Source organism: Hypanus sabinus, chromosome 7 (assembly GCF_030144855.1).
Source record: "Hypanus sabinus isolate sHypSab1 chromosome 7, sHypSab1.hap1, whole genome shotgun sequence".
In the NCBI taxonomy this organism is placed as follows: domain Eukaryota; kingdom Metazoa; phylum Chordata; class Chondrichthyes; order Myliobatiformes; family Dasyatidae; genus Hypanus; species Hypanus sabinus.
Window position 1 is genome coordinate 144507902 of NC_082712.1, and position 12471 is coordinate 144520372.

At 37.6% G+C, this 12471-nt stretch overlaps 1 protein-coding gene across 4 annotated transcripts in view; it reads right to left on the reverse strand.

Annotated features, from left to right (window-relative positions):
• Positions 1–12471, reverse strand: part of sbf2 (SET binding factor 2) — a 507247-nt gene that overhangs the window by 62803 nt on the left and 431973 nt on the right. For 3 of the 4 annotated variants that reach the window (XM_059975882.1, XM_059975879.1, XM_059975880.1), the window contains 3 exons: positions 9244–9440; positions 3101–3238; positions 122–223 (listed from right to left, as the gene is read on the reverse strand). In XM_059975882.1, the coding sequence (XP_059831865.1) occupies positions 122–223; positions 3101–3238; positions 9244–9440 (437 nt within the window). The remainder of the gene's footprint in view (positions 1–121; positions 224–3100; positions 3239–9243; positions 9441–12471) is intronic. The other variant, XM_059975881.1, reaches the window with a different exon arrangement.

Genomic DNA, 12471 nt, shown 5'->3' on the forward strand with positions numbered 1-12471 from the left:
GTCATCATATTTCATAATCTCATATTTAAGGCAATGAAACACAACAGGGAAGATTCTTTAAAAATCTGTGAAGTCTTTGAACCTGAACTGTGAGAAAAGATTGGAACGTAATGTGACCAACCTCCACGTGTAAAACTGTTTGGAAGATGCACATCCAAATATGTCGGGACCACCTGCTTTACTACACTGGATGCACGAGAAGATCGTTTGTCAATAGGCGTATCTAAAAAAAATTTTTAACAGTTTGCATTTGATTCAGCCATTTACATGATTCCATAAAAAGGTAAACAAAATCTTTTTTGATGACTCAATTGGTTTGTCCATTCAATAGATAAATCACATGACCAAGAAAGCCCAAGTTTCAACATTTGGAGTCATGGAGATATACAGCACAGAAACAGGCCCTTCTGCCCACCTCGTTCATGGCAACTAATCTATCCCTTCCAGTGGAGGCAACATGTCCATTGCCTTCTTCACCACTTTGTCTGCCTGGGTTGTCATTTACAGGGAACTATGTTCTTGTACCTCTACGCCTCTCTGTTCTACAATGTTCCCCAGGGCCCTGCCATTCACTGTGTAAGACCTGTCCTGGTTCTACTTCCCAAAATGCTGTCCAAGTTAAATTACATCTGCCATTTTTGGCCTACTTTCTCAGTTGCTCTTGAGCCCATTGTAACAACAAAATTCTTCATTGTCTTCACACCACCAATTTTGGTATCAACCACAAACTTACTAATCAAACTTATTACATACATGTTGTTATTATAACCACTGATCACTGGTGGCAAATCTGAAGAACACCCCTCCACCACAATCTGACATCTTCCATCAAGCCAGTTTTGTACCTAACTGGCTAGCTCATTTAGGATCTCATGTGATGTCCCCTCCTAGACCAATCTATCCTAAGGGATCTTGTCAAAGAGCTTGTAATGTCCATGCAGCCAACATCTACCATTCTGCTATCATCAATCTTCTTGGTCACCTCTTCAAAAAGCTCAATTAAATTCATGAGACATGATTTCTCCTGTACAAAGCCATGCTGATTATACCCAAACAGTCTTTATTTTTTCAAATGCAGCTACATTGTCTGTCAGAATCCCCTCTAGAAGTTTTGCCACCTTTGAAGTTATTCTCACCTGTCTGCAGCTCCCTGGCTTCTTGGTGCAGTTCTTTTTAAATAAAGTCGCAATGTTTGCCACTGTCCAGCATTCTAGTACATCACCCGTGGTTAAGGAAGATAGAGAAATCTCTGCCAGGAATACAGCAATTTCTTCTCCTGCTTCTACAACATCCTAGGATATACTTGGTCAAGCCCCAAGATTCATCCAACTTTATGCACCTTAAGACTGCCAATTCTACTTCCTTTGTATTACTGATGGGGTTCAGTGCACTTCACTGACCTACCCTCCATGACAATCTCCAGAGTAATTAGAGATGAGAAATATTCATTTAGGATCTTGCCCATCACCCATGGCTCTACATACTGATCTTTACGGGGACCTTTTCTCTCCTTTGTTACCTTTTTGGTCATAATATGCTTATAGAATCTCACAGGATACTCCTTTACCTTAACTGCCAAATAGATATCAAGTCCCCTTTTTGCCCTTCTAATTTCTTTTTCATTCTGACCAGTTGCATCACAGGCTGGTACAGAGGCTCCACAGGACAGGACTGTTAGGTGGTTGCAGAGGGTTGTAAACTCAGCTGGACCCACCATGCATATAACCCTCCCCACCATCGAGAAAACCTCCGGAAGGTGGAATCCATCACTAAACTCCTTCACCATCTGTGCCATGCCCTCTTCTTCTTACTAATACCCACACTCAATGATTCAGAAACAGCTTCTTCCCTTCTGCCATCAGACTTACAAATGATTGGTGAACATTTCATCTTGTTATTCCTTCTTTTTTTACTGCACTATTTATTTGTACAATTTATAACTATTTTATGTATTTGCAATGCTGCAAACAAAAATGTTCATGTCATAAATCAATGATAATAAATCTGATTCTGATTATCTCTATTTTTCTACAGCCTTGCTCTTAACTATAACAGGAAGATGTTGGCCTTGAACAGTCCCTATTCAACACTTTTATGAGGCTCCTCCTTGCCAGATGTCCTTTTAACTAGTTAGCAGCCTCTCCCAATCAACATCAGCAATCCCTGGATAACACCATCAAAATGAGCTTTTCCCTAATTTAAGCCTTGCACACTGTATTGTGTTAATTAATTTAATTTCAGAAATTTTTGAATTTGATTCACAAATGCTGCTGCTAGGAAGAAGGAAATTTATCCAAGTTGCTAATCCTGATCAGTATTTAAAGTTCCATATAAACATAATAAGACAAAAAAAGGTCAGCTGATGTCTCACTGGATATCTCAAAAATCACTTGAGTAAAAATGGAAAGATTTTGGAACACTGGAAAGGCAGAAGAGTAGAAAATCAAATTCTGAAAAAAAGAGAAAAATTGCGAAGCAACATGCATTTAAAATGCATTTTCATCCTTGACAAATAGATTGTTACTTTACATGTCAAGACTGGAAATGAAGGGATCTGTAAGTTCAAAGTATATAAAGATATTCATATGAACTTCAGCAAAATGTTTGATTATTTTGCATAAGAATGAAACATAGACTAGATGCTTGATTTGATTAGTTCAACATAATCTGTCAAGCAGTCATGCTTTCCAAATCACATACGCTCATATTACAATTACATCTAAATGACGCTATTACTGGTAAATTACACTCAGCAAATTACTATCTAAAATTCCCCTTTCATTAAACTGTTTTTCAAAACGAAACACAACAGGATAATTGTTCTAAAGGAAAATCTCACAATCTTTTTATGTTGCAACAAACACCTTTGATGATAATTCAAACACATTAAAATTTCTTATCCAAGCAAAGCTACATGGACATGTAGATGGGTGTACTGGTCTGCCAATCAATGGATCTCCAAATAATATTCTATAACAATATAGAGCATTCCAAAGACACAGCATGGGATTTTCCAATATTCCTACAGAGGAAAAACAGCTGATTCACCCAACATAAGCACAATTGCATCACTTATCATAAAAAAGCACTTTTAATGCACCTGGAGAAAGAATGATGTTGGGATGACCAGTAAGTGTGCTGCACCCATTCATTTTGGACAAGCTGGGTATTGCATTCAGCAATGCTTGTAGGTATTTTTCTTGTTCAATACTACTTGACGATTCTGTGGATGCAGGAGCTAAATGGAAAGATAAGACCAATATTACATGAAAAATATTAAGGAAATTCAAGAAGACAAACAAACAATATGCTAAAGACAACAAACTGTACAAATATAAAAATAGAAAAAATCAAAGTAACAATAATTTTCAATAAATAAGCAATAAATATTAAGAACATGAATTGCAGAGTCCTTGAAAATGAGTCTATAGGTGTAGAACCATTTTAATGTTTGTATGAGTGAAGTTATCCCATTTGGTTCAAGAGCTGATGGTTGAAGGGTAGCAACTGTTCCTGAATCTGATTCACATATTTAACACCACGTTGCATTATCTGCCTCATTGATCATCTTGCACCTTATACCAAGTGACTGCTTCTGGGCAATGGAATGTGTAGATGTGGCCATACCGACTGAACCTTCCTTCGCAATATTTGTCCTCAACTCTTTGGCAACCTTCTTTGCAGCTTGTCAGGGGTAGATCACATTGATGATATTTCAAAAGAGCGACGGCAGCTTAGCAGATCCAACAAGGGTGAAACCCAATACTGTCCAGGAAGTACAGGAATTTTCCCCCAATGGAAGAATAGTTGGGTAATAGCATTTGCAATTGTGTTTAGATGGCTATCTGAGGTAGTCCGATGGGATAGTGCAAAAATCATGAGAATGGGGAAAGAGAAAAATTAACTTTAAAAAGAAAATATTAATTAATTCTATTTAGAGCAGTGGATTCTAAAGTGGGCAATATCGTACCCTAACCCCCATCACTGGGGTAGTGGAAGTTTCTAATAGGGTGATAAAGATAAAGGGGGTGGTGGGGGAGGGAGCTTGGTAGCAATGCGGGCAGTTGAGGGATTACAGATTTAATCTAAGAAATGAATTACTTATTATAAGCATTTGATCCTCAGTGTTTCATAATTGGTTACAATGATATGTAATCACCTCATCTCTTGGTAACAGACTATTCTCTTAATCCTTGATTGAAGAACATTAGTTATTGAAAAACGAAGTGATACTTCTATATTTGGTATTTGAGAAATCTGGACTGAAGAAATCATATTATTTCTAGGCCCAACCTGTGCCAGAGAGTGGGGTATGAACCAATGTTTGGCCATTGCTGAAACCCACTAAAAGGCGATTTGATCTGGCAGAACTGAGGTGAGGCAAGGAAAGCAGAGGTGAGGTAAGAGTCTGGGCCTGAATGTGAGGAAAGATCTGAGGTCTGATCGACTTAAGGGCCAGGCTGAATTGGAGAGGTCGGGTGTGGGCCGAAGCAAGGCAGCAGGGCCAAGAGGCCAAAGTTTGGATGATTTAAACACCGGATCAGATTGAAGGGGTCCAGGTGTTGGGGTCATTGGCTAGGGATGGACTGGTTCAGCTCAGTGCTCTATGTGGTTTACTCTGTGCTGAACTGAGGTTGTGGCCTGCAACTATTGGACTCCTGAATTGGCTGCAGTGATGCCTGGCTTCGTGTCTGAGACTCACTTTCATGCATGTCTGTTTTGAATGCTATTTGTCTGCTTTTATTGCTACACCATTTGTTCTTTTTCTCCACATGTTGGGTGTTCAACAGCCTTTTACTAAAATGGGCTCGATTGAGTTTCTTTGTTTTGTGGTTGCCTGTAAGGAGATGAATCTTTCTTTGATAATAGATGTACTTTGAACTTTGAAATAAAATCAAGTGCCATGCTCTCAATTTTCAACTACTTTGAGAGTTTTGTATGGGGAATGATGAACAGTTTGAACGCTTGCTGCACACAGAAGTCAGGCGGCTCTCAAAAGGAAACACCCCGTGATACTTTTATGTGCTTTTTGAACCTGATCAAATTCTTTGAAGACTCAAAAGCTTCATTTAGTAATCAACTCGTGAATATTAGGCATGACATAAACATGAGAAAGTCTTTTGGTTATACTAGGTTGATAAGAACAAGCAGCCAATTTGGGTAGATTTGGAATTGAAAGCTGTGAAACAGTTTTATTTAACCTTGTTATTGGGAGCTGCTCTACCTATACAATTAGCTAAAGTTGCTAATTTAAATTTATACCCTGTGATTAAGTATTCTTTACAAATTTGGCTCCAGTTCCGTAATTTTTTTTAATCTTAAAAGATTTAAACTTTGTAGTTTAATTTATTGAAATTAATTTTTTAAGCCTTCTTTGAGTGATCCAATTTTGGAAAAATAAAGGTATTAATTCTTTTTTGGATCTATTTAAACGAGATAGACTGATGTCTTAAACAATTAGTTGGTAAATACTCTCTTTCATATTCAAACTTCTTATAATACCTTCAAGTTAGACATTTCTTACAAAAATATTTAAGTAATTTTCCTTGCATATTAGAGGCTGACCTGTTAGATACTATTATGAGTATGAACCCTTTGATGAAGGGTTCCATTGGAAGAATTTATAATTTATTATTACAATGGGATAAGTGCCCTTTCTTTAAGATTAAACAAGATTGGGAAAAGGAACTTAATTTGACTTTTATAACGGAGGACTGGATGCAGATCTTGAAGTTGGTTAACTCTTCCTCGATTTGTGCCAGTCATTCACTGATTCAATTTAAAATTGTACATTGTTACTATTTGACGAAGGAGAGATGGTGTAAAATCTTTCCTAATGTTGATAGTTATTGCGATAGATGTAAAACTGAGACAGCTACACTGACACACATGTTTTGGTCTTGTTCTATACTGGAACAGTTTTGGAAGTCAGTTTTTTCTACAATTTCTAAAGCACTTAAAATTAATTTACAACCTAACAAATTAACTGTGCTTTTTGGAATAATACCTCAAAATATCCGTGGTATTTCTTACCTATGTTTGATTTTGAGAAAGATGGGGTTCATTTGCTCATTACTACCATTTGAGTTAATTGATAGATTTCTTCCACGATCTAATTGTAAATTTTGGTGTAATTTTTTTTGCTGGTGGTTTGATGTTTATCTTTAGAAGCTTTTTGTATGATGCATGGCTCCGGGGTTGAACACCTATTGGGTTCTTTTTTTCCCTCACTTTCTTCTTGCTTCAGTAGGGTTTTTTCTTTTCTTCTCTTTTTTTGTGTCACCATATTTTTCAATCCTTAATATTGTTTTCTTTCCTCTTTTGAGACATTGCAAGTGTTACTTCGATGTACTCTTGTTATTTTGGATAGTAATAATAATAAAAAGATTCGAAAAGAGAAAGTCTGCAAATGCTAGAAATCCAAAGCTACACAAACAGAGAGCCGGGGGAACTCAGCAGGTCAGGCAGCATCTATGTAAATGAATAGGTAATTGATGCTTTGGGCTGACATCCTTCTTCAAGCATTACATCACTTATTTGTCAGAATTATTTGCAGAGTTTAATAATATCAGCCTTCAATTGCAAGGAAATGATGTGAATCTTGTTAAGGTCAAATCAGTCGTCTCCACACTTCTGTCCAAGTTAACCTTATTTAAATACAATATTGGCCATTGTGACCTTTTCCAATTTCAGAGCCTCTGCCTTGGATGATAAAGTAAGAATACCAGATGATGATCTTCAAGTATACTGTACCCACCAGGGTGAAATGCATGTCAGAGAAATTTCAGGATCTTCTCCCAATCCAAATTCCAGATTGGGTAATAAATCCATTGCTTAACACTTATAATGAGGAATTAACAGGAAGGATGGAGGAAGAACTGATCTTGCTACCAAATTACTTTGTGCTGAAGGTTCAAAAAATCATATCAAGTCTTTTGGTTGCAGAAATAAATCTCTGAACGCTATACTGCACTGTGAAAAAAGGTCAAGATGTTCTTTATTGTTTTCTCAACAAATTTAGAGAAGCTTTCAGTGCAGTCATCCAACCTCTTTCCAAGCAATGAAAGTTGCAAATTACTGAACGTGGGGACCTGAGACTCCTTCTGAATGACATTCAGCTTGATGTTGAGAAGGTAATATTACTACACCAAGCACATCCATCTCATTGAAAGGTGAAAAAACAGCAAATAGTTGAGCTACTAATGTACACACTAAACTTCTCGATGAAAATTGTTTTTTCAGTAATTAAAGGAATATTTTTATTTGTAGCTTTAAATAGCTTTGGATGATTTTTGCAATTATTTATGACTGTTGTGAATTTGCAGTTCCTATTTTATTCCACTGCATCTCATAAATATTCTCTAGGTTTTATGTGATGGCCAGTAGGGAAGAAAGGACACTGGGAATGTGGTCTGGGTTCCAAGGGGGTGGTAACTCAATGAAGTGTGGGAACCACTGATTTAGAGATACAGCGTGGAACAGGCCTTTCCAGGCCAAAGAATGCACCACACTGCAAATCACCTATTTAACCCTAACCTAATCAGAGGACAATTTGCAATGACCAATTAACTAATCAGTACATCTTTGGACTGAGAGGGAAAATTGGAGCACCTGGATGCTCAGGAAAAGGAGGTACAAACTTCTTACAGAGGGCTCTGGAATTGAACTCCGAACTTTGATGCCCTGAATTACAATAGTGGTGTACTAACCACTCTGCTACCGTGGAGTTCTTCCAGGATTTCAGAATTAAAAGCAGATTTATTATCACCAGCATTATTGTGAAATTTGTTAACTTTGCAGCAGCAGTTCAATGCAATACATAATATAGAAGAAAAAGAAAATAATAATAATAAATAAGTCAATTACAGCTTATGTATATTGAAAAGATTAAAATCGTGCTAAAACAGAAATAATATAATATATATATAAAAATGGAGGTAGTGTTCATGAGTTCAATGTCCATTTAGGAATCAAATAGCAGAGGGGAAGAAACTATTTCTGAATCGCTGAGTGTGTGCCTTCAGGTTTCTGTACCTCCTAACTGATGGTAACAATGAGAAATGGTCATGCCCTGTGTGCTGGAGGACCTTAATAATGGACACTGCCATTCTGAGACACTGCTCCTTGAGGATGCCCTGGGTACTTTGTAAGCTAGTGCCCAAGATGGAGCCGACTAAGCTTATGACCCTCTGCAGCTTCCTGTGCAGGAGCCCCCTCCCCCATACCAGACAGTGATGCAGCCTGTCAGAATGCTCTCTACGGTACATCTATAGAAGTTTGAGTGTTTTAGGTGACAAACCAAATCTCTTCAAACTGTCACTGTCATGCCTTCTTTCTTTATAGCTGCAGCAACATGTTGGAATCAGGTTAGATCCTCAGGGGAACTTGAAACTGCTCACTCCCTCCACTTCTGATCTCTCTATGAGGATTGGTATGTGTTCCTTCATCTTGTCCTTCCAGCTCTTTCCTCTTACTGACATTGAGCGCAAAGTTGTTGCTGCGACATGACTCCACTAGCTGGTATATCTTGCTCCTGTATGCCCTCTCGTGTCCATCTGAGATTCTATCAACAATGGTTGTATCATCGGCAAATTTATAAATGGTATTTGAGCTATGCCTAGCCGCACAGACATGGGTATAGAGAAAGTAGAGCAGTGGGCTAAGCACACGCCGCTGAGGTGCACCGTTGCTGATCGTCAGTGAGGAGGAGATATCATCACCAATCCACACAGACTGTGGTCTTCTGGATAGGAAGTCGAAGATCCAATTGCAGAGGGAAGTACAGAGGCTAGGGTTTTGTAACTTATCAATCAGGATTGTGGGAATGATGGTGTTAAATAGTGAGCTATATTTGAAGAACAGCATCCTGACATAGGTGTTTGTATTGTCCAGGTGGTCTAAGGCCAAGTGAGGACCAACTGAGATCGCGCCTGCCATTGTGGTAATAGGCTAATTGCAGTGGGTCCAGGTCCTTACTGAGGCAGGAGTTCCAGGACAAATAGAAGTTTTATTTTAATTAAACATAATTGGAAATGAAATAATTTGGACTTCCAATTAAATAACCAGGAGTTTTACTTAATACTAATCAAGAGACAGTCCTAATTTTGCACTGACTGATCAAAAATAAAGAAATGGGTTGAAGTTGCTTCGAAGTAATGAGATTAAGTGTGTTCTGTTTCTCAAGATATCTTTTAAAGGTAGATGTGCATCAGCGAATGATTTAAGAATGCATAGGGATCTTACCAGCAGAGTGTGGATTCTGGGATTTGAAGAGCCCCACAACTCCCTTTCCAAGGAACCCACCAGAACGCAACAAAACGGCTTTTGTTTTGCAGTGTTTCCAACACACCACTGGCAGTCTGTTGTGGCGATAACAACGGGCAACTTTCTGTAAGCTGCTATCTAGCACAGATTGAGGCACAACCAGAAGTCCAGGATAACTGTTAAAATAAAAGCACAATCATCTATTTAATGGAGCTTTAGTGACACAGAGCATAATACCTGCTACTCAATAAAATTTCAAAAGACCCAAATCATATTTTAGTTGTGTGTTCTGCATGTAGAACTCGTCAGCACAGTTTACCTTTCTGGTGAGGGTTTCCTTGCTATTTCTGAATTGAAAACCCAGGAATAACTTGGTAAATTGGTCTTTTTGGAGCAGAGAGCACAGCCAGACAGTTACTGACTATTATTTCTAACAGTGAGTATTGCTGTGCAATCTGAAAGTGGACAGAAATCTTACCTATTGAAGGTGGATTCTGAAATTAAAAGAGCACCACAGCTGTTTCCAGGAGGCTCTCATCTGATTTTAACAACTTACTTCACAACTGCCCCAATTCATTTATCAGAGTTAAAAGTGTTCCTTTATCCCTGATAAAAGATACAGTATTATTTTAGTTCTAACATTACATTTGGATCAGTTTCATTTGCCAACTATCAATACTTTGCACACTTTCTGTAAGTCCAATGTGAAAAATAAAACATAAGTCCACTAGATGGCAGCATCAGGCCATTTGCTCAAGTTCCCAAAGCCCAGCTTAATAGAAAATACAAGGTCCTCAAATTTCAGCAATGCTGATCAGTAAATTATTTTAGGTATCAGTGTTGCACCTAAATATTCAGCATGCTGATGCTGGAAGACAATATCACACTACTAATGCTTTCTAGTATTGAAGGGATTCAGGTTTTCAGAAATTAGTTGCATATCTCCTCACTTTTGTCAGCATTTGTATGTAACAAAAACATAAAACTAATTTTAAAAGTTCTGCTAGTACTATGGACATCTTAAATTTCTACTAATTGCAAATCATTGAATATTAGGTTTGTTTTTTTTTAAAATACGTCTGAATTCTCATTAATGGTATTTGGATGAAATGATTAGCCTTTTGCCACTTTCACAGGCAGTTTCTGAACTTAAAAAGATTGAAGCACATCAGTTTACCAAGTTGGAAGTTGCCCAAATGCATGGTGTGGGATGGTGTTATTGCAGTATTTTGGTGGAAAGGGATGAGTATAGGTGAGGACACTTTGTAAACTGCCAACAAGGAACATCAAGGTGAAATTTTTCACCATGATCATCAAGTTTTCAAAGTGAAATTTTACACATAGATTTTGGTGGAAGCTGCTTGCTGCACCACACACAAATTTCTGTGCATTAATTTCACAAAGATAACAAGGTGGTTAAGATTTAGCAAATTAAAATGTTTAGGCAAGAAAGAAGGTCATCAGTGTATAAACTTGGTGTGAAACTGCCAATCAGAAAAGTCGAAACACAATTTGAAGTTTCAAGTTTGCCAAGTTTTACTCTGGAAATGTTTTATTTGTGCCTGTAATATGAAATAAGCAGACTGCCAAGAGACCATTGCAAATTACACAATGTGCTATTTGTAGGTATCAATGTATTCCATTTTCTGTTACCAAAGTTAGATATCAACAGAATAGTAGTAGTATGTAATGTGTGTGTGGCCTCACACACAGGGCAGTTTCAAATCTTCAGCCAATGAGCAGGTGACTTATTCCACAGCATTATTATATTTCAGCAACAACTACAGCAGGTTGAAGATCTATTTCCAAACTCAAAGTGAAACACAATTATGACCATTTCTGGGATATTTAAAAGCACTAAAGCAATTTGACAGGGCACTACAGAATGATTTATGTCTTCAAATGTTGCAAAGCTTGGAATACTGGGGAAATGAATCCATCTTGGGTCAAATTAGCTTTAATAGCACAGTGCTAGACAAGGACACAATCAGCAGTCTCACTTTCTTTCTGTTGTTTGGCAACAGAACCCTCAGATTCCCCAACATGAGACACCCCTACCATACAAAGTGCCAGTTTTAGAACAGTCAAATCACTACACCACTCCCCTTACAGCAGCACCCTGCAGGATACTAACTATAGCCAGTTTTCTGATGTTTGGTTTTGGATGCCATCTTGGAAAAGGTGTAATGGTTGTTTAGCTTCATTGTGAAGGACAAGTGACACTGGCATAATAGACTCAGATTGAACTGATTACATGTGCAATTTGTAATGATCATATACAACTTGCCTGTTACAACACATTATAATTTTTGGGCCAGATTTTGCTGAGAGAGGATTGTTTCTTTTTTAAATTTACACTTTTAGATATAGCTTGCAGTAAACTAGTCTGTATAATTCACTGATGTTGAAATTAGGAGTCAAAATCTCGAAAGAAAACACGTCTTTTTTATGTTATTGAGCAAAATTGTGAGATATAAAGAAAATGTGACATTCTTAATCACCGAACAGATGTGAAAATAAATAAAAGATCATAATCATTTCACACTCTTGGCAGGCTAGTTGTTTTCCATTCTATTTTATACAACTTTAAAAAAACAATTTCAGTTATGTCATGTTTTTGGCCTACCTTATTTATGTCCAAGTTATTTTAAGGAAAGGTCATGCTACTTTCCATTACCAAACTTCCACTAGTTTGTCCCTAGACAATGAATGTCATGCACTTGTTAAAGGCAATATCCAAATAAATAAAATGCACATGTGGAGTATATTTGAGTACTGCAAAAGTGATGACCACATACACCAATTATTTCAGCACAGGCTTTTTCTTATCAAACTCAAGCTTCCATTGCCAGGTTTCTCAATGCATTTTTTTTCCCGCATATAGATCACTGAACTAATATTTCCAAATCAAATTAACAGTGGAAAAAAAAACATCTTAAATTTCAGCTTCTCACTTCATCCCTCCTCCTGCACCCACCCACATTTCCTCTCTCTAGCTTCCCGATCACCTGCCAGCTTGTACTCCTTCCCCTTCTCCCTTTTCCTTTGCTGATGAAGGATCTCAGCCCAAAACATTGACTATTTATTCCTCTCCATAGATGCTGCCTGACCTGCTGAGTTCCTCCAGCACTTTGAGCATGTTACTCTTTCTTTCCTTGGTAAGGTGTATGCTAAACCCATTTCTTTTGCAGCTGATGTTACCTAACT